The sequence below is a fragment of the Dreissena polymorpha genome, chromosome 11, assembly GCF_020536995.1.
Source record: "Dreissena polymorpha isolate Duluth1 chromosome 11, UMN_Dpol_1.0, whole genome shotgun sequence".
Classification (NCBI taxonomy): Eukaryota; Metazoa; Mollusca; class Bivalvia; order Myida; family Dreissenidae; genus Dreissena; species Dreissena polymorpha.
The window spans coordinates 29,475,844-29,499,086 of record NC_068365.1 but is presented as its reverse complement, the minus strand read 5'-3'; the positions used below and the strand labels follow the sequence as shown (position 1 = coordinate 29,499,086).

The following is a 23,243-nucleotide window of genomic DNA, read 5'->3' as shown; positions in this document are numbered from 1 at the left end:
GTTACCAATAGCCAATTACCCATACGTCAAATGTTCAAGATGACCAAAAATGGTTATGTTTCATGAAAATTGCAAAACAAAAATAATAGAGAGGAAGAACATAGTTTGATACTTTTGGGTATATAAAATATATTTTTGAACAATCTTTGGGCTTGTTTAAAAAAAAATATTTTTACAAGCAAAATAGGGTTGCAAATAACGAAAACAATAGCCTTATATAATACTTAAGTGAACATGTGTCCCGAAACAGACAGTCTTTAATTGTCAAACAAAAATCTACTTGACAAAATAATTATTCATATAATTTTGTTCAAAACTGGAAAATAATAATTATCGTTTCCCTTTCATGTCAATAGATCGGTTTATCTTCAGATTCCAATGCATTATTGATACTTATTGTTTTGGTACAAGTCAACACGGTGACTAATGAAACTTCAGGTACTTCCGTAGTAGCATGACAATTCAAGGATGGCACCGCAGTGCAACCCAGTGATAAGTTGATAACTTAATATCTTCAAATCAATCTGTTATGTAATTATTTTTCTAGGAAAACATTTTATGCTTGTAATATTTATATTAATAATTCAATAAATTTATATTGTTTTAGACTAATACAGACAAACGTACTGATTTAAAGTGAGTATTTCTGAACATTATTGTCATTTTATTTTACATGTGTAGCAAATTTAGCTAAATCTTTACCAAAGTTGTTTTTTCCAAACTATGTATAATCTCAACATTTGTTTACCGAAAATAAATAATGTGATAAAATTTCTTAAATACAGGGAAATAACTCAAGATTTATCAGATATGTGTCATAATTTCCGAAATAAGTGGGTGGTCGGAGTTATAGGGATTTTTGAAAGTATCGAAAAGATAGATAATATTTATTTTTTCAAGATTTTTTGCGCTAAATTTGAGGCGTCTTTTATAAGCCATTACATAAAGAGTTCTGACCGAAATTAAGGTAATATTATTTTTAAATCATTTACTTATTGGTATACAACAAGAACGTGGTATAACATTTGCGGAAAAGATAATAATTTCGACGGAAACGTGTCTGATGATATTTTCCGAATAGTTACGGAAATTATCGATTGTCGGTTTGAAGTAATAGCACATTGATGTCAGTCAGGAACACTGTCTATAACGGCGAAAACATTTATTTAGAAAGGCAACATATGATGATATAATTATTTTAGCATCAAACGAAGAAATATAAATGCATAGAACAGTAAAAAAAGAAGTAACTTAATCTGTAACGATTTTAGAATTAATGGGCTGTGAACTTATACTTTGTGACTGTATATGTTTTCTGCCATGCAAACAAAATTCACATTCAAAATAAAAAAGAATATTCTTTTTCCAATGATATAAACTGCGTAAAATTGTGTCACCATTTTCAGTCAATTGGCGAACTTCCTGAGAAAATTAGGCATTTCGTGAAGTCCCTAAGTAAAACAGTCATTTCTCGAAAATCCTGAATCGTTTAGAAATTTAGTGAAATTCCGAGTTTCACAGATTTACTGTAACATATACTTATTTTCTTGTTGAATAATGTTAGTGTTTTCTCCCTCCTTCTTATATTGTTTTAAGTTTCCGTAAAACATAAATATGCAAGTATGTCTGTTTACTGCTATATATTCGATATAAGTAAAAAGCAAAACATATTTTATAAAAAAAACAGCTTAAGTAACATTCACACAAGTATAAACACCAATCCAAATTGTATATAACGTACGATCAACAAACGAAATTTTATTGAAATCAAGTCACAACATTGCCATAAATAATTCTTTTCATACATTTAATAAATAACATGTTGAAACATTATTTTTGTACTACTAAATGTAACTAATAAAATAACTCACATCACCTGTTTCACGATTTAGACATTCTTTCCAGAGTCAATTTCTAATGTTTGCTTCATCCCTATGCCCTTACGCCATGAGAACAGGTTTCAAACTTCTAATGGAATGATCAAATCCTGCCATCCAGACGCAGAACGGTAGTGTGTCCAGAATGTAGGCTACTTGATCTAAATGTCCTTTACAACCAAGGTATGTCCGGTAAAGCAAGATACCATATAAACTATAAAGTGACTATGTGTCACAGCGTGTTGAATGTTTTGTGTTGGTGGAGTTTATCAACTCATTAAAGTGATAGTTCGCGAGATAGATCGTTGGTTTGCATATAAATCGTATAGTGAGAAATGAACTTTACATAAATTCATTTAAATATATTTTTTATCATTTTGACATCGAAAACCAGGTCAAAATCGGTTTTGAATCGATAAAATAATATATATATATGATCATAAATATATGCAATAGGCGAAAGTCATTGCAGCGTCGCTAGTTATGCAAATTATATCTATATTTAGCTTTCGCTAAACATTATTAGCATATGGAAGATAAATACCTAGATTTAGCAAAAACATAGCGTTGCATCTCAGTTTTCGTCTGTAACAGATGTATTTTCATTTTGTTATTACCTTCTCTCCGCTAAATTTGCTTGTTTAGGTTTGAATTAACGTGTCGAATCGTGAATATAAACTAGGTCGTTTTCGAACTTTACTGTACTAGACCCCAAAATAAAAATCGCTATATTGTTTGTTTTGAACCGGATTTTTAGTGATATCCTCAATAAAAACACGTTTTCATACGATTCTGCCCATATATATAGCTATGAATTGTCACTCTAAATTCACAAGCCTTGACTATTACGAAATTTACGACACAACATGAAGAAACAAGCATCTAATTTTGTAGTTCAATTTTAGTTGACGGATGTAAAACTCATAAAATCTTATCTGATTGCAATTTTCTTTGATCTCTGATTTACAATAAGCAGTGTTGCGTGTTAATGCAAACTTTATTACTTAAAGCGGTTTTCTTTAACCCTTTGAAGTTGAAACATAAATAATTATATTACAAACATAATATATACATACATACATAAAAATAACGATTTATTATATTATAATGTGATTTAGTGCATTTTAATGTATGTAATTATTTTGCAGTTAGAAAATTAAACAACACAATAAATGGACGTATTAGGTGTGCCAAAAGTAAAAAAAGAATATTGCAGTTTGTTTAGTAATGTCAAACTTATTAAAACGAAAACTTCTGTTTAAATTATAATTATTCGTTAGTCAGTTTAGCATATTTGTTGTGCGAGCGTTTAAATACCCAGCTAAATAAACGTGAGGATCAGGATAAATGCAACGAATATATGCACTGTTACTGACTTTAAGAGCGTTTTGTTTTCTTCTTTATCAAAATAAATTGGGAACCCTCTTGGTAATACATAACAACAATTAAATATGTTCACATATACAAATATAAATTCTGCCTTTAAGGTGCAACACTACAAAGTTCCAAAAAACGTTCAGAAATGTTCGTAATTTATTTATCTGGGCTAAAATTATTTAACTTTTATATTGGTAAATCATACCATGATTTTAGCATTGCCATTGTAAACTCTTTAAGCTATTGAAGATATATACATATATATATATATATATATATATATATATATATATATATAAATATATATATATATATATATATATATATATATATATATATATATATATATATATATATATATATATATATATATATATATATATATATAAGGTTTTTTAAGCCCATGTGTCTTGAAGTTAAATTATATCAATTCATGCAAAATGCGTTAAATGATTGTCGTTTACATTTATTTATCACCAATGTTCCACGTGACGACGTTAACGTCCCGATTTGGACCTTCACCTTCTTCGTGGTCCACATCTGGAACAATCTCGTTTTCGTAGTTACCATCGCTCATTGATTGGTCGTTGTTGTGTTGATCCGGTTGTGTGTCTTACTTATTATTCAAAGGTGCAGCCCAAATCCTCGTTGTCTATTCATCATATTTTTAGTGCCGAAAATACCAATATACTTTGGGATAGGTTTCAACTAAGTTGTTGGATAAACTGGCCGATTGGTTATTTTGTTAATGCAGATGACCTGCATTAATGATATTGCTTTAAGAGCGGGCGATTGAATGCAAATTTAAATTTCGTCATGACCAATACATGGCTGTGAACTATTATAAATACTCGACATTACCAAATGCACGATGTATTCTTCAGGTGATACTTGGAGTTTGACATAAACCGCGGGTATGTACTTTTGATTAAATGCGCATACGTTTTAAGTTTTACGTTAGTTAACGATATCTAGTGGAGTATGTGTTTTTATATTACAATGATAGTGTGTCTGCTATAATATAATAATACATCTTGAAACATCATCTGAATTAGAAACAAACAAACAATCAATTGCATGCAACTTGCATCCATCTGCAAACCCGTTGATATTCTCTGTATAATAAGTTGTTCGGATATTCTCATATTTAAGTATTACATTTTTTCAATGATAAATTAGTTATTTCATTCGTTTGATTGTTATATAAACAATCGCTGTACTGAAATGATAGCAATTAAGTAAAGTGTATGGTTTAATAGCCATTTATGTAAGGCGTATGGTGTATTAGCCATTTTCTAGCCTTTTAAGTAAGGCTTAAGATTGACTAGATGCTCACTTATCTATACATGAGTTTAAATGTATATTTGCGATAAGTGCAGTTAACACTAGACGATCACTCCATGCAATGTGTGTCACAAACGCAATTGTTAAGGTTAACTAGAGGATAACTAAATGCAATGCATATTTTTGTGAACAATGGTTTACTTACCATTGAAGTTAGGCGTTTGGTTTACTATCCAATAACTTTAGGCGTATGGTTTACTAGCCATTAATATACGGCGTACGGTTTACTAGACATATATGCATGGCGAATGGTTAACTAGATGCTTAAAGATCTGCAATAGTAGTAACATGTATATTTGTAATGAATGTTCATAAATGTGTACGATCACTCACCATACTACTAATTATTAACGCAATGTGTTTGGTAAACTAGGAGATCACTTAACCCAATGCGGATTATTGATAAAGTTTGTTTCGTTGACAACAAGATGATAAATTGTACGATCACTAAATATATTGATAAATATGCAGGCAAGCAGTATTAATTGCAATTTGATAACTTAACTGCAATCATTATACGCAGATCCGATTCGCTTTATATTTACTAGATTATCACTAACAGCCATGAAATCAAGATAAGTTTGCATGCAGCATGTATTACTGATTATAGGATCACTAAATTCGATGATAATAATGATACTTATGTGTACAGGGCGTATTTCTGACAATTGGATCATTGCGAACATCACTGCAATTATGAGGATCGTATTCGGTGGTGTCGCCTTTTTAGTCCTGTTCTGGGCGACAGAGTGCGGTGAGACAAGACCTTTACATATATTCATATTTCAAAGATAATGTTATACGTGTAATAATCAAAACATTAAAATATAATGTTTCTTATCAAAAAGGTTAAAAATATAAGTAAATACATTTTCGATCTTATTGATATGTGAATATGTAAATTAAGCTTTAGAACTACTTGATACGGTTAGAGCACTATTAAACATGGGCTATCAGTTTAGCTTAAAGTTTATTTTCAACGGGTAAACAGATAAGCTCGCATATATTCCAATACCAGTTATGCATGTAATTATATTTTTACTTGATACAGTAATTGAAAGAGTGGCAGTTGATAACATTGAAGGGTCTTTTGAGCTTTTGGAGCCGTGGCCAACAGCGTCACCCAAACCACAAGGTTGCTGCGACAACAGTTCAACTACGGTGTACCTCGGTGCTGGGAAGATCGGAAGCGGAGTTGTTGATAGTATAACGTATGGCGGGGTGGGGCAGGTCGTTGTAGCACCAGGCTCCATCAGTCCCTTAGTTCCTTGCAGCCTCAGGGCGCTTCTGAAAGTAAGCATGAGCCTCATAGTGATGCTATAGTTTGTTTTACCATTTATATTAATTTTGTTTTAAATAGCTGCTCTTCCATCAAGACACATACGGATAGACCCTGTTCTGTATCCTTCCGTTAGCGACTTAAATAGAACAATATAAATCATATGTATCGCTTCGTTTATAGGTAACCTTTGACAAGCTGCCGTCGTGCATTGACGGCTGTTTGAGGTATCCTCTTTGTGGCAAACGCATGCTGCGAGTTGACCTTGAGCTCAGCCCTACCAACCGCTCTTACTTCATGTTTGACATCGGAGACAGTGTCAGCAACGACGGATACGGTATGTAGTAACATAGAGCATATATTTAACAAGACTGTCGCTATTGAATCTCACAATTGTTATATGTTATCTCTGACGAATTCGATAGTACTAAGTAGCATGGTTTGTCGAGCATTATCCACATTATTATTCCACAATGGCTAGTTAAGACATTTTTAAAGCTAAAAGTGTTCATACCATTTTGAACATGTTATATGGCAATGTTGTATAATAAAATAGCAAATACAAATTTGAGGATTAACTAAATTATTTCAGAACATGAAGGGCGCAGGTAATTTATTTATGATCATCTTAAGATTTAAAGCAGTATACCGTTTTCACTTTAAACATAAAAACCCATAAAATAGTATGAACATAATTTTGCTTTAACATGGAGATATTTAGAAAGTCTTACACAATAATTTTGTTAGGAGATTCGTTTAATGCGTATATCATTTGCTTACAACTTGTATATATTTGACAGGTGGAGACTATAGTGATCAAACGAATGATGCTGAAATTGACGCCGTCTTCCCGAATGTCTACGTCAGACCGAGCGACCATTGCCCAGACCCACCTCGGCTCCTTGCCACCTATACGGATGCCGTGAAACTGGGTTCCGTCAATCGCATCACCCTTTTCATTAGCAACGAGCACATTCGCATCACCAACGACCAAGGCCTAAACCAGATTTTGTGCCACAAATGTCTGTTCGCCCTGAATGGTCAGCCTGATCCGAGCGTTGGGGGTGTGAACCAGGACATCTACATCGCCTTGAACCGAGTGATCGCAGACCGAGCGGACCGCTATGGGTTTGGCGTCTGTTCCGCTAGACTCTCATGGGTGTGTCCTGAGAGTTACTAACGGCTTCAAGTCATTACAGCGACATTTTTTTATCTCTTAAATTATGTCTCAAAAAATTCGTATCAATTTTTACAACGCTTTGATCCACGTTTTGTGATTTCGAAGTTTCAAAATAACAAAACATAACTACACATTTTCTTTGTAATTATGTATTTATTGATATTTTTAACACAATAAAAGGACAAAATAGAAGTCTGATATTGGTTCTTTATATGGAGGTGAGAACACATTTAGCATATTCTATAAATTCCAAACTGAAACTGAATTATAATGATGCAAGCTATCAAAACAAAGAGCAAAGAATTGGGAATATAAATGACGAATGACATTACAAAATATATAATACGGATTAACTAAGATTTATAAAAAAGGAACCCATCTTCACAAATATTGTATGACAGATTTTAGTAACGACTAAACGTTTACCTACGATACATTTAATATATGTTACTGAATGTTACCTAACAAGCGGCAACAACGACCAATTTAATATACGACTCAATGTTAATTTCACTAGTGGTAACCGAGAAAAGTTTAGCATGAATGTTAACCTACGAAACATATAAGAAACTACTAAATGTTTACCACAATAGCGATAGCCAATGCAATCAGGGTTTGAACTTTTTTCCATTTTAAGATTTTGATTTCAATGATATCCAAATATAGATTATCGACAACGATACGCAATCAAAAATGAAATCATGCAATAAACAAATAATAATGGCATTGACCATCATCACGTGATTGCATAACTGCATCTACGCTCGGAACCAGTCAAGCGGTTTCCCGGGACCATCGAGCAGTTTTTACACGTAACAAATGAATGGCAAAACAACACATAGTTATTCAGTGTCTGATTGGTCTGTCCAGAAATAAATAGAAACATGCTGAGCACTTACGAACAGCTGATAAAGTTAAGGTATGCGTAATGAAGCCATGCATTTGTTTCACAAACAGCTACGTTTCATGAAAGACGTCGTACAGTCATCGAACGTACTATTCAGGCCACCGCTTAGATGTCTAAAATCCGTGGAGATTTTTAGCTCATCTTTACACGTAGATAAGCTTATGTGATGATTTTCTGTCCGTCATCCTGCATCGTGTGCTGTGTTTCTCGTGTCGTCAACAAAATACACCTTCTTTATCTTCTTTACACATTTTATGAACATTCAGTCTCCACTGGATATTAAGGTTACTTGAGCTAATAATGTACACTGCTAAAATCGAATATATGAATACAATATATTAAATTACAAAATAAAATAAACATTAACAGGTTCATTGCGCCTAAGGTGAAACGAACCTTAGCGTAATTCAACCTAATTTAACTACTCAATCTTAACAATCATAAGGAAAAAATGTTATTTATGGACTGAACTGGTTCGCGACAATTTTCCGGACTGCAGTATTTCTTGTTAGCTCTTTTTAGTTCGTGTATTGTAATCCTTAACATAATTTCCATCGTCATATCCTTTCAGACGCTTGTTTTTTATTGTCAGCACCAATACTTTAAATGGCAAATATAGTACTTTTAAATTGCAATGCTCACAAATTTCGGCTTAGTTAAATGTGAATTCCTTTTCGGGGATATTTAATTAACGTGCATGTGAAAAAAAAGTCATGGGGCCCAACATGTTTTCTTGTGATTCTAGACCTTCTGCTATAATTAAGCAGACCTCAATTGTGTTGATTGAAATCCCATACTAAAGCAGAAACTGATATAGAGAAAGCGACAACATTAGTTCAATGATAGATTTTTTTTGCATTTAAAACTCAACACCTTTTGTAGTATATAAATGTCTTCATGCTTTGTAAAATGTACCTAGTAAACATGTTAATTAAAGGGAAACTTTATTTATCATGATAAATTCACTGTTTGGATTTTTCCACCATAACAAGTTTGTTATTCTGGGTTTCCATATGGTTAAACATTCACTTATCCGTCTTCTAATTTAATGTTTGCATGGTGATGTTACAATATTTATTCTAATAATCTGGCAGTACAAAGGCTAATATAAATGTAAAGCACATGTGTAGTTTAAACATATTTATTTATTTTGGCAAGCACAGTGTAAATCAATCATGCACACTAAAATCAGTTTAAGAGAGGATTGAAACGAAATAATATATTCTTATATAGTTTCTCTCCTTGCAGTAATATTAACGCAAATATTGGGTGTATTTTAAGAAAAGTTTGCATTGGATTTGCCAGAAATAAGAACTATGTGCGATAAAACACAAGTGTACGTGTCATTTAGATTTCACTTCTATAAAATCCTTCAGCTTTTGGATGAACATTTGTTGACTATATTCGGACCATACTGTACACATGGAAAGGAAAGCGCCTATAGTTCCTATCATCTGTTAGACAACAAAAAATCTGAAAATAATGGTTGCCGTCCGTGAATTAAACAAACACTTTTGTTCATTGTTTGATGTACTTGGGTATGTAATCAATTGACGAACACGTCATAAGAGCCTTTTAAATGACGAAGAAGAAGGGAATCTTGTCAACCATCAAGTTTGTATGTATGATAACGGTTTCCCTATGACCAGAATCAAGAGCAGTGTTAACATTCTGGGAATCATAAATAGCCGGGTTGTGTGGAAACAAATGTATGTCTTTCACGCCCATTAATTTTCCCATCATTTATTTGTGTATTCTGATTGCGCATATTGTACATGCGTATGCAAAGAATACCCATAACTGTTTAATTCACCATGGATTCGTATAGTATTTCAGATACACATTCATAACATGGTTCCGCCATTTCATCATCACACTGATTGTTGTATTATAATATTTATATGTATATATATATATATATATATATATATAATTTAATTATATTATATTATAATTATATATATATTCCATCCACTGTCAGAACATTATTAAACCGTCGGAGACCATGCTTACACATTGTGGTATTATGTCATGATTACTAAGATAATGGCCCTTAACATTAAAACCTCAAAAAACACTAGAAAGCAACACTCATTTACACTGATAAAGCTAAAAGAGCGATGACTGCCTATGTATCAATATTGCTGTTCGAGCGTTTGATCGTTTAAATGTCTATGTTAACATAACGTGTTATTATAAATGCTATTTACAAGACAACATTTCTAGAGTAAATAGATCAGTTTCGCAAAGAAAAAAGCATTGGCTTAAGCACTCATAAATATACATATGTATTTAATTGTCGACAATGTAAGCAAGTGCAAACCTATCATTGACTACGATTATTGCCGAGTAAGATCAATACGCAATCACTTTGTTATATATCTAATTCACATCGTCAACGTGTCGTCCTTCCCAATACATCCTCTGATGGACCTCCTTCAAAATCTTCTTCTGACGTCTCTGTATCGCCTGCAACATAGGATCCGATATTATCTAGTCATGTACCACACAATTCTGAAACCTGCAGGGGAAGTATATGCTAACGTAGTTAAAGTGAAGCAGTTCAAGATCCGCTTTCTTTTTACTGTACCACAAAAGTGGCTTCGGGAGTGCGATTATTGCGTTCGTATCTTCGGCAATCTAAATAACATACTCTGATCCTCGTTCATCATTTTCGTAAAAATTATTACCCATGTATGTTTTTGCTCTTCAATCAGTCTGCAAGCTACCATTAGATTTCTTTCGAGATCGAGATTAGATATCATACAATATGGCAGATGTATATTTAATATTGCGAAACCAAAATGTTTCCTATCAAAGTTTGTTGTCGACTTACATGTGGTCAGGAGTATAGATACGAGCTCTCAAATCAGTTGTGCTTCGAAATTCATACGCATCTATACTTCCGACAGTAGATTATGAGATAAAAATTATGATATAAACTATTATTTTCCTTAACAAAGAAAAAAAGCAAACATTTGTTAATTAGTTGTTGCAAGTTATAAACATTAGTATGCAAGTATTTTCCAGATCATGTAGGAACACACGCTCTCTTATTTTACTGATATAGATTTTACAGTAATTAACGAATATTTTGAACATTTTTTAGTCAAAAGTAATGAAGTATTATGTCGCTTTTCTGAATCAATAATAATGACAATGTTTTAGAAAATCATCATTTTTCCAAACTGTGAAAAAGTCCCTATTTCAGCCGTACATTAAACAAAAACAAGTTGTTAATTGATTCATTATGTATAAATGTTGTGTATTACATACTGTATGCCACCAGGTCTAGATGGCGACATCAGAGTTCGGAAGATCATACGTTTTACACCAGGAACGTTGCATATAGAGCTATACTGGAGATCTGTTTACAATCAGGTTACTAGGAACGTGGCATACAGAGCTATACCGGAGATCTGCTAACAAACAAGTAACTGTGATGTGTGTGTTTGTGATAAGGGGAGTGATTGAGGATTGTGTAATACCTAGATCTAGGCCACTTTGGTATAATGGATATGGTGTCATACTAGCGGTTTCCACGTATGGAGCTTTGTGGAGATCTTGTTTTAAGAATTCCTTAACGGTTCTATCCTGGATATGAACTCATGAGTTTTGCAATAAGCCGTAAAGGCTTCCAATTCAAGCCAGCTTACGGTAATCGGTTTAAAGTAAAACTAGATCAGATTAAAGATGGAATTTTGTTACTAATTCAGATTTCTTTGCGCCACCCTGGAAGGCACAACTGTTTGTAACAAATATTTCATACTCGTTTGATACAAAACTGTAGTTTAAGAATCCAATAATCATGAATATGTTAGTTTCATAAGTTTGACCAACATATTATCTTGAAATGAGTAACATTAAATATGATCACGTTATTTAGTTTTGAAGGTGACTACAGTTTATCCAAGACAACCCGGAAGTTAGTTTCACGTTCAAGCTACGAGTGCATTGAAAGCTACTCGACATAAATTTTTAAACACATTTTGTTACCACAATCAGGTATGTCTGAGAGCTTGACTTATAGTCACAAATATCCTTAATAACACATATGTTTAAATCGTTGTATTGAATTCTTTTAATCCGTGTCAAATTGCATATATTTCTATGAAGCTCTTGAAATACAATTTTTTGCAGTGTTGGCTTAAATTAGTAAAAATTACTTAGTAGTTTAATCGTTGAAAACCAAAATGATTAAACTTTCGTCTGAAATATTTATTTAAAAAACCTGTTTTTAAATTAACCTAAAAAGCTTTGTTACTAGTAGTTCAGTTTTTGACGTTAATCTTGTTCAGACATTTGAGTGAGGGTAATCTTTGAATAAATGATCAGTTATTTAAATTGTGTTCTTTCATAAAGAATTGTGTTATATGGAAATGAGTTTAGTATTTAAATTTTAAGGCACTGTATTAACAAAAAGTACAAAGCCACTAAGCAGAATAATGAAATCAGAAAAAAATGTTATACATATTTCTCATGGTTTCTGTGCTGTTTATGAATCAAATACAAATGCAGTAATGTTTATATCTACCTATTAAATTATATTGTATTCCACCTCTAGATAATGAAATGTTTCTTCCAACAATCCAATCTAATTCTTCCTAAATGTCAACCTTCCTTTGCTTGTAACTTGTAACTTATAGCTTTGTCGACTTTCTTAATGGACAGAATACGTAATTGGTGTTAATATGTTCCAATAAATGCTATTTTGTTGTTTGCATGTTTACAGTGTCCCTTGAGGATGCTGCACAGAAGTTGAAGGAAACCATGGTTACACTCCATGACAACCATATGCAGTACTTCTGTCTGATTGAACCTATCACGGTAAGCCTCGGTATAAAATTCATAGTGCATATATGCCTGATTCTACGTATAAGTAAATATGCCGGATACCACTAATGTGTAAATATAATAACTATCACATATTTGGAATCATAAATAATTCAAAGTCAATGATGATACACTTTGTGAAAAAGTGATCATCAAGTAAAATTAAAATTAAAAAAAATGTTAGAAAAAAACAGGAACACGTAATAAAATAGTCTTTATTCTCAAGAGTAAAAAAAACATCCGGGATTTTACTTATTCATAAAATGGCCCTGTTTATGCAGTTCTTGCTTGATTTTACACGTTACTGGTCGGGATATATTGAACAGCATATGCTAAATGTGGTTCAAAATATTCAATGAAATCACAATTTCGTACTTATTGTAAACTTTCAAAAACATGTTTGCCTGCTACAATGATTATAATTTACTTTCACATTGGCCGCCCTGAGAAGGTATTTAAGCGACTATTATGTTACGCAAATCCTATATTTGTATATAGATATCCTATGTTGTGAATGTCAGCAAACGTTATTGATTTCAAAATTGTGAAGTATCCCTATGGTTTATTTTAGTCGGTTTACTTTTTACAGGCGCTACAGTTTCTTGTACAACCTGTACTGGAGTCCCTGGTCTACCTCGACAGGCAGATCTGGTTTGCTGAGAACGGTTGCCATGGAAACATAGTTATCGTGTTTGACGAACGCATTTCGCAGAGGAACCTTGCTCTGGTTGCTATAAAACCAGATGGACACCAAACAAAAACCTCATAGATACTAGTCAATTGATTGCATCGACATATTATTATGGTGTGGACTTGTTGACATTTGTCTTGTACAAATAAACAATAAGTGTTACCTCATGCAGAAAAGTTACTTTTCCGAACTATATAAAATCTTACTGGTATGCAAAAGGTCTTGGTTTACTAAACAACTGAAGCAATACTTACATTTAACCAGACACTTCAAATGTACTGTTACGTCTTCTTTTAATACAAGCCGTAATAGCTAGGAAAACTGTTTGGTAATTATTTAAATATATCCTGAGATACTCTCAAAGATACTTTTAAATGGAGCATATTGACTAACGGGCTAAATTTTTATTTAAAGATTGTTGCATGGTCCACTCAACCTCTGTATAATTGTGACTTTACCACGTTATGTACGAATCTAGTATGTGATGTTTTAACCGGGCCGGCTAGCTCTGTTGGTCGAATGCTGGACCACATATTCGGAAATTGCGTCATCGATTTCCAACCCGATGTTTTGTGATTGGCATTGTAATTATTTATACGGCCATTCTATCTACAAATTAATGTTTGTCCAAAACCTGCCAACAATGTGCTTAGGAAAATGTCCATTCATGTACAAAATACGCTTGTGTCTCCACCTTGGAACGGTAAATACCAACATGGAGAAACTGCCACTAGCAAAGAATAATTAACGCACGCCCGATAGTAAAACACATTTTGCAAATGTTTAGAGCGTTGCAACTGAAAAGATTTAACGAGAATATCAATTCAATTTATTGCAATTATAATAACTCAAAGGTTACATTATCACCGTAACAACAGAACGACAATGTAGCAAATTCAGAACCTAGTATCATGTGCTATTTCTGGCAACTTCTCTACAAATCCTGTATCGATGCTCTATACAGCAGAATTGGTTAAAGTTTAAATATCACGATGAAAAATGTTCACGAGTCAAAATTGATTCAAAACCTAAATGGATTAATAATAAGATCTATATAAATATGAGGTTTTATGACTAAATCTTCATCACGACATTTCGGGGTCAGATCCTAATATCATTTACTACTTATACTTTCCTACTACAGAATGGGTTCAAGTCTAACAACAGATAATTGTGTTTCATGCGATACATTTCTTTCTACTGATTGGGTAGGAGTCGTAATACTGTTTCAGAAAATTCTGTTCCATACGCAAACTGATCGTTTACGATTTGTCATTAAATTAATTATCTAATTGTCACAGTAATTCACACATTTTAGTTCCTTACTACATACAATAACGCCGCAAAATGTATGCTTTATATTTCAGTGTAGTACCCAGAAATGATATAATGTATGGAATATTTATTTGTATTAAATAAAATTGGATGAAATGCAGCTGTCTTCCTTCATGTCAATTTCTATGCATTGTAGAATTTATTATCTTCAATTACGGTGACACCAATTCGCCAATTGTCCAAACCCACGGTATATTTCATTGTTACTGCACTTTTATACCATGCAAGATCAGTGACACAATTTCGTGATCATTAATAATAAGTAAAATCAAACGACCCATACAATTACACCATTTTGAAATCCCCAAGATAGCAATCATGTGCTTAGATACTGGATACAAAAGCAATGGCCGCGTCCGTTTCCATATTTGTGCCAAGGAATATGTTCTTGTAAAGGGCCTTAGGCAACAAATGATTATAAATGTACTTTACAATAAAACAAAAATCAATCAAAGGCATCAGCATTAAAAATACAAAGACTTGTTGAACAACGAATGCATATATACATAGGTTGTAAATTGCTGAAAGTATGAAAAATTGCATACGAGGGGTATTCCAGAAGTTCGTGGATTGTTGCTATAACTTTAATGCGGTAAGAGATGGTTAGACAAATTTCATGAGTCAAATATTGCGTCCTTTCCAAATCTACTCTCCAAAAATCATGGAAATCCATAAAACAATAAAGATATTACATATATTTAAACGTGTGCACAATGCGCACACCGACGTACGCGTAACGTTTCTGTTCAACGTCAATGACGTTATAAAGTTAACAACTGTCAAATCTTTTCCACATAATCACCTCCAACGCGAATGCACTTTATGTGCACTTGTCAAAAGTGTCTCTATACCAGTCAGCGTCAAAGACGACACGATTCTCTGATCTGCAACTGTAATTTCCTGTTTACTTGCAAAGCGAACACCGCGCAACTATTATTTCACTTCTGGGAAGACGCGGAAGTCCATAGGGGCCAAATCCGGGCTGTTAGGAGGTTGACTGAGGCGCTGACACCCGATTACATCTACCTCAAGTTCCGTTCACTGGACCAAATGCGCAGGTGCATTATCGTGGTGTAGTATGACGGCCGAGGCATCAATCGTATGTCTCTTTTTCCTTAAGACATTCATTAAACCCCGGCGAAGTACCTGCATCAGGCAAATTGAAGAATTTTAAGTTTATTGTATATTATTTTAATTGTTATAATTTTATTTCCTATGTCGAATACGAATGGTATAAAGAATACAAAACTGTTAAAATAACAATACATAATTAAATAAAGAAATGCTCATTACCTTTTGATAATATGTAGTATTTATCGTCTGACCATCGGGTACCTGGTGGAAGAGCACCATTCCCCGTGTATCCATGAAGAAGATAAACATGTTTTCCACAAGCATAACCAAGATTTTCTTCGGTGGAGGACTTACTGCTTTTTTTCCGCACTGAGGAGTGAGCGTTCGTCTCCGGTTTCACTCGTTCTTCATCAGAGAGAAGTTTTGGAACCCATCGAGCACTAACCTTACGCATTTTAAAATCCTCGGTTAGTATTCTGTCCACCGTTGTAGTGCCAATTCCAAGCTCGTCCGCGATACATCGCACTGTTAAACGTCTATCAGTTTTAATCAAGTCTCTAACTTTGTCTCTCATGGTTTGTTTAACGTGCGCCGGCCTACCGCGTCGGTCATCATATTCTACAGATTTGCGTCCCTTTCTAAATTTCTCGTGTCATTTGTACACCGATAATCTTGAACAGTTGAATTGTTTCGACTTTTCTACTTCTGTAAACGTTTTGGTCGGTTTTTACGTGCACTAAACATACATCAGCACTTACAACTTCTACGTGTACTGCTCATACACCAATACTTACAACTTCAACGTTAACTGCACATGCGCCAGTTAGTTTGTTTTGCAAATTCTAAGTAAACTGTAAATACACCACTTCTTAAAACTTTTACATGAACTGCACACACACCAGTACTAACAACTTATATGTGAACATCACATACCTAAATTCTTACATCTTCTATATAAACTGCATATATACACCAGAAATTACAACTTCCACATGAAATGCTTATTCACAGTACTAGCAACTTCCACTTGGACTGCACATACACAAGAACTGACAACTTCTACGTGAACTGCACATATACCTGAACTTACAACTTCTACGTGAACTGCACATTTACCAGAGCTGACAACTTTTACGTGAACTGCACATACAAAAGAACTGACAACTTCTACGTGAACTGCACATTTACCAGAACTGACAACTTCTACGTGAACTGCACATATACCCGAACTGACAACTTTTACGTGAACTGCACATACACCAGAACTGACAACTTTTACGTGAACTACACATACACCAGAACTGACAACTTCTACATGAACTGCACATACACCATAACTGACAACTTTTACGTGAACTGCACATATACCCGAACTGACAACTTCTACGTGAACTGCACATACACCAGAACTGACAAATTCTACGTGAACTGCACATACACCAGAACTGACAACTTCTACGTGAACTGCACATATACCCGAACTGACAACTTTTACGTGAACTGCACATATACCCGAACTGACAACTTTTACGTGAACTGCACATACACCAGAACTAACAACTTCTACGTGAACTGCACATACACCAGAACTGACAACTTTTACGCGAACTGCACATACACCAGAACTGAAAACTTTTACGTGAACTGCACATATACCAGTAACTACTAGAGGGTGACGACTGTAAAAGCCGCTGTTACGTGGTATATCTTCATACTCCGCCTCATCACGCCATGGATATCCTTCCACCATCTGTACAATTATGTAAGTAAAATGCGCATTGATTATAAACTAGCTTAGTTGTGTATTTATTTCGAAAATAATTGATTACATACATAAAACTCAGCATCGAACGGCATTATCTTTTTAAATCACTTAATATTCATCATGTTTTACCATACGATGACTATTACGTTTTATCTATTAAAATACGCACACACAGTTATTTAGGAAATTCATTTATGGAATAATATTTTTGTATTTATAATCCATTACAAGTATTGTATAAAAACTTTAAATAATTATATGTGTATAAATAATTGGATGATCAGATCATGTGACCAGAATACTCATTTAATAATTCAAAATTATAATATAAGACTACGTGTCGATTGCACATTGAATAAATAGGGGTTATCTACTGTCCAAGGCAAATGCACACGTGAAGTATCAAGCCAATCAGTCAATTTGTTGACGAGTAATTGATCGAAAACGATTTTCGCACTTATTGTGACAGTAACCTTGACCTTTGACCTATTGAACCCAATTTCAATAGCGTTCATCTATTGTCCAAAGCCAATGCACAGTGCACAAGGCGAATGTATATTATACAACGAAAATGAGTGAAATAATTAAATGTAGCCCAAACATAATCGTATTTAATGATAAGAAGTTTGTAGTGAAACATATATCCATCTATCTGCAAAAGACATGCATAATATATCGTAGGTATTTTTAAATTGTGAATGTTGAATATTCCCTGTGTTGAATGTTTTCCGCCTGATTTAAAGCTGCTGAAACGATATGCTTTTGTTTGGAAGAGATATTAAAGCGAGTATGTAAGATATTTATAACAACAACAAATACAAATTCAAACTTTTTGTTCTGCAACACTAAGTATTTACTATTGTGGCAGCGTAAACGTTTTTGAAAGTAATTTTATTAAAGTATGCAGTATTTAATAGAACCATTACAAGACAGAAAATTATAATAAGTTATATTTAACAATCCTGGTCTGTAATTATGTATTGTGTATTGTTTATATAAACAAACAACACTCTCACGCTTAATGCATTATAATCTGTATTAATATTTTTTTCACGCATGTATGAATCTATGAATATTTTATAATAGTGATCCCGATGAGCCGTAAAATGCTTAAGTGAATAATATATTTGTTCTGTTCTGTATTGTTGAAAGATTGCGAAAAATGTTCACATTAAAATTGTACAAAATCGAACCTCGTGATATATAATTCGCCGGGATTTTTATTATTATTACTTTTATAATAATAATAATAATAATAATTATTATTATTATTATTAACATTATTATATTTATTATTATTGTTACTAATATTATTAATTGATTGTTTGTATTTTTATTTGTATTATGTTATAAAATGCTTCAATTTTTGTATCTGATAATATATTTTAGAAGGGCTTTTTTGCAAGCTCAATAATTCAATACACAGTCAAGCTTAAATGTATGAACACATTTTTGGAATCAAGAGTTGAAAACAATTAGTGTTAGCAACAATAGGTTAGACTGCTTACTCGCTAATAAGCACTTCAAATAATCACTTTATAATATACGTATTAAAACTCGAAACGGGACCGGATTAATGGGTTCAAAATAGCGGTAATTCGAAGAAGCGGAGCAGGCTCGTACCCAGGCCTTGGGCCCAGGGGCCCGGCCCCCCCCCCAGCTGGCTGTCGAACTATGATTTTTTTAAATAAAGGGCCCACAGTACACTTTCCCTCAATACAAAAAAGAGCAGCTATGTGTTATTGTCCCTGATAAACAAGGGGATTAGCGCTCGCGAATGGAGAAAAGCCCCTAGGCAATGTTTTCTTATCGCCTTGTACACACATCCCCGATCAGTCCCCCATTGTGATCATGAATGCGTCATCTATCGATGGTTGATGTAACATGTATTTTGATTAGTCAAGGAAAGAATAGCAGTGAATGGAAGCAACTGCTACAGGAGGTCGTAGACTATGGTCTGATAATTGCTGACGCAGGTTTTTTTTTCCTTCTTTGAGAAGGCCCTTTCCCCTAGACGCATTTTTCCCCTCTAAAAGTTTGATTTTTTAAAAACCTTTTATTGGAAATTTTAAGGTCCCAATTGGGAATAATATATACTTTTTTACATTGGGAATTGAGCCCTGAATTTGAACAGGAACAAAAACACTGACAAAGGTATTACAACTGAGTATTTATATTTTTTGAAAGGAAATCATTGAAAAAGACTACGAAGAGATAGTTAACATGTTTGTCAAAAAGAAAAACAGATTCATAAATGTGCCGAGCAACAGATAAGAATTTGGCAGAATTCTGTATTTAAAATAAGTGAGTACCGAGAATTGAATAATGTCAAGATATTAATGGTTCATTGGTAAAAAAAAGGAAAAATGAAACAACAAATCGATCTCATTATATAAGTTAACCTGATCCAGTGTAGAAAAATATTGTATAATAAATTATATGTTGCCTTGAATTTGTTTGAAAACAGTAAAATATGTGTAATTGATTATTTAAGACTTTCATTATTTCCCCCCAAAATTAGGCGTTTCGCGTAATTTTTTCCCTTAAAAAAGGCAAGGTCTTTTCAAAAAATCAGATTAAAAAAACTGACATTATTTATTTGTGAAAAGAATGGTGGAAGAAATTAGAAAGTTGATATGGATAAGCGTCATTAGTTTAAACCTGTACGTTTCAGAAATCTAAAGCTTTTAATATTGTTGTGAATTCACACCAATGTGTAAAGCTTAAAGCTTAAGACTTCCGAAATGTGCTGATTTACTTGTTATATTCCATAAATTTATATCACAAAATACGGTTTTTATAAGCATTAAAATTCACCTTGCAAAGTGCCACATTAAAAAAAGTATATATACATGTATATGGAGGGGGACCCCTTCCAAACCCTCCCCGGATGGGCCCCCCAGTAAAAAAATCCTGATAACGGCCCTGCGGAGAATTGAATTAAATATTATATTTCCGATTTTATGTTTAAGGACAAAATCAGGAATACTTCGCAAGAACGGTGATCTACTGCATATTTTCCTTTATGTATTTCATTCCATTACTACAGTTTGATTTTCATGAACATGTTTACAAAATTATATTGAAAGTATATTTCATACATTTTTATTTTATAAAGGCTCATTTTATTGAATACCCTTCTTTAATGTTAATCAATAAAGCATGAACTGAAATAACTTCATATGTGATTATTTACCAAAAATATATTATCATAATGTTTACGATTTCCTTTAAATGAAATTTAAAACTGTGAAACACTTACATTTTCATTACGTTGATGTTTTTACCTGTATTCATGGTATTGCATTTTTAAATTAATTCAATTAGTATAATATGTGAATACATTAATTGGCATTTTAAACCAGCTTACTTAATTTATAGTCAGTAACAGCAATTAACATTTTTAATTATTCCGGCATCTTAAAGACGTCTTTGTCATAGTAATAAAATTCAAAGTACACATACAATTAAATAATTAAACTTTCATAATAATTTTATTGTGTGTGTATGATGAATTTTATCACTATGACTAACACGTCTTAATGGCGTCTATATGACACCAGAATAGTTATAAATATGAATTGCGGGTATTCACTGTGACATAGATTGTCGGAAGAATCATATGCCTATGAAAACATTAACAAAATTTAAGTCACATATGAATCAATAACTCCTTTTCAAGTTGTTATACATGTAAATATGTTTCTTTAATAAAAAGTAGTATCAACCCATTAAACGAGAAAGATGATCATAAACACGCATTAATAAACCATTCTGTTCCTTTGTATTTACCACAACGTTTTTCGCTTTCGTTTACCCCTCACCCACTCATTCTAAAGTAAACGGATAATGTTTCAGTCACCCAAAGCCGCGAACATTACCACGGACATTTTGACTGTGCAATGTGTTGTTCTTTATATGTAAACATTCGCTTATAAAGCATTTTGATTGGATACTATTACAGGCTTATGTAAGTGTGATCATCATTTTTGGTAGCGACTCTTTTGAGCATTGTATTACGAAGTTTGTGAGGTCATTTCATACCTGAAGCTGAATTATATGAGGGCCATGTGCGTGCCCTTGCTCTCCTATATAATTAACTTACTAGACTGCCGAAAGTTGGGACGAATTTGGAATAATTGCTGTTTTTGCATACTATCAGTGTTATTTTTCACCATTTTGAGAATGGGGCCGAGTCGCTTTGGATTGGGAAAATTCGCGGCGTTTTGACTTAAATTGGAAAATTAGTGTTGTTGTTGTTTTGCTAAAAAATGCTTTAAAATTGAGAATATAAATGTGTTCAGTATTATATTTACTAAGGTTGAACTAATATGGTCGGTAGATGAACAAACAAATTAAGATAACAACAAAAATCTTTTTTTGGGGAAACCTTCCATTGAGAATTTTAAACAACCATTTGGGAAAAATATATACTTTTTTCCATTGGGAATGGGGCCGATTACCGGACCCGATTTTGAATGGAAAAAAAACGCTTGACTATGTAAGTTGGTATTGTGGTGTGTGTGGAGAAGGGAGTGTGTGTGTGAGTACCCTAAGGAAACACAACCTGTCCGTTACTATGGCGACTTACCTTATTCACATGCGGCGGGAAGAAAAGCGTGTGTACCGACCACCTCGTTAACGGAACAGCAAACGTCGTTCAGCAAGATTAAGAATCCTGGAAAGATTTAAAGAATCTACTAGACATCATCACAAACAATTGATAATAAGTTTATTTAAGATAACCTCTCATGCCTCATGTTTCAGTCTAGCGGCTAAAATTAAATGCGCAAACGTGAGTGTATGATTGTTGAGAAATGGTAGCTTTAATTGACGTATTTATAGACGATTCAGCTGGTAATTACTTTGCAGCTATAAAAAACAGCCTCGGCTAATAAAGCAATTAAGATATTGACGTTGCTGATAATTTTATCTACATTAAATAATGTTAAAGTATGCAGTTTCACAAAGGCAGATGATATTGAACGCCTTTATTTAAATTTTTACAAACCATTGTTTCATGTATAAATAAATACATATAATGTTTCTGTTCATGGAGAATTAGGTAGATATCAATTGTATGTATTACTAAGTAGGCTTGTTAAAACTATGAAACATTGGTTGAATATTCTTAACAATGATGATAATATTATGCACATTGTTTACACACAAAACATAAACGATTGTTTTAAAGGTTATACATATTGGGTAACACATGTTGAGAACAAAATACATAATTATTGATTGGTTATGTATTCGGAAAACAAAACGTTGTTCAGGAAAATTGTTAAAGAGTTTAAATGTAAACTTGTTGACAATTTTAACACGAGTGGTATGATAACATTATTAAAAGTTTTGTATTAGATATGTATACAATTTGCAAAGCCTGTTAGGGATATTAATATTATTACGACTTACAAGTGCGTTTGTTTTGTGTAAGTTAAAGAGTCTCTTCACACCAGTTAAAAATTCAAACTTGCAGATAAGCTCACAACAACATTTCACGAAATGCACGTTATTGTTTATGTTGTAATGACGTTGATTAAGAATACGATTCTAATTGTACATGTGTATGCCGCTG

At 33.1% G+C, this 23,243-nt stretch overlaps 1 protein-coding gene across 1 annotated transcript; it reads left to right on the top strand.

Moving 5' to 3' along the window:
• Nucleotides 1–3,872: 3,872 nt before the first annotated feature.
• LOC127851674 (uncharacterized) lies at nt 3,873–7,154 on the top strand. Its single transcript, XM_052385495.1, has 5 exons — nt 3,873–4,168; nt 5,251–5,352; nt 5,650–5,891; nt 6,061–6,214; nt 6,678–7,154. The coding sequence occupies exons 2-5, from the start codon at nt 5,295–5,297 to the stop codon at nt 7,055–7,057; spliced, it is 834 nt and encodes a 277-aa protein (XP_052241455.1). The 5' UTR covers nt 3,873–4,168; nt 5,251–5,294; the 3' UTR covers nt 7,058–7,154.
• The last annotated feature ends 16,089 nt before the right edge of the window (nt 7,155–23,243 follow it).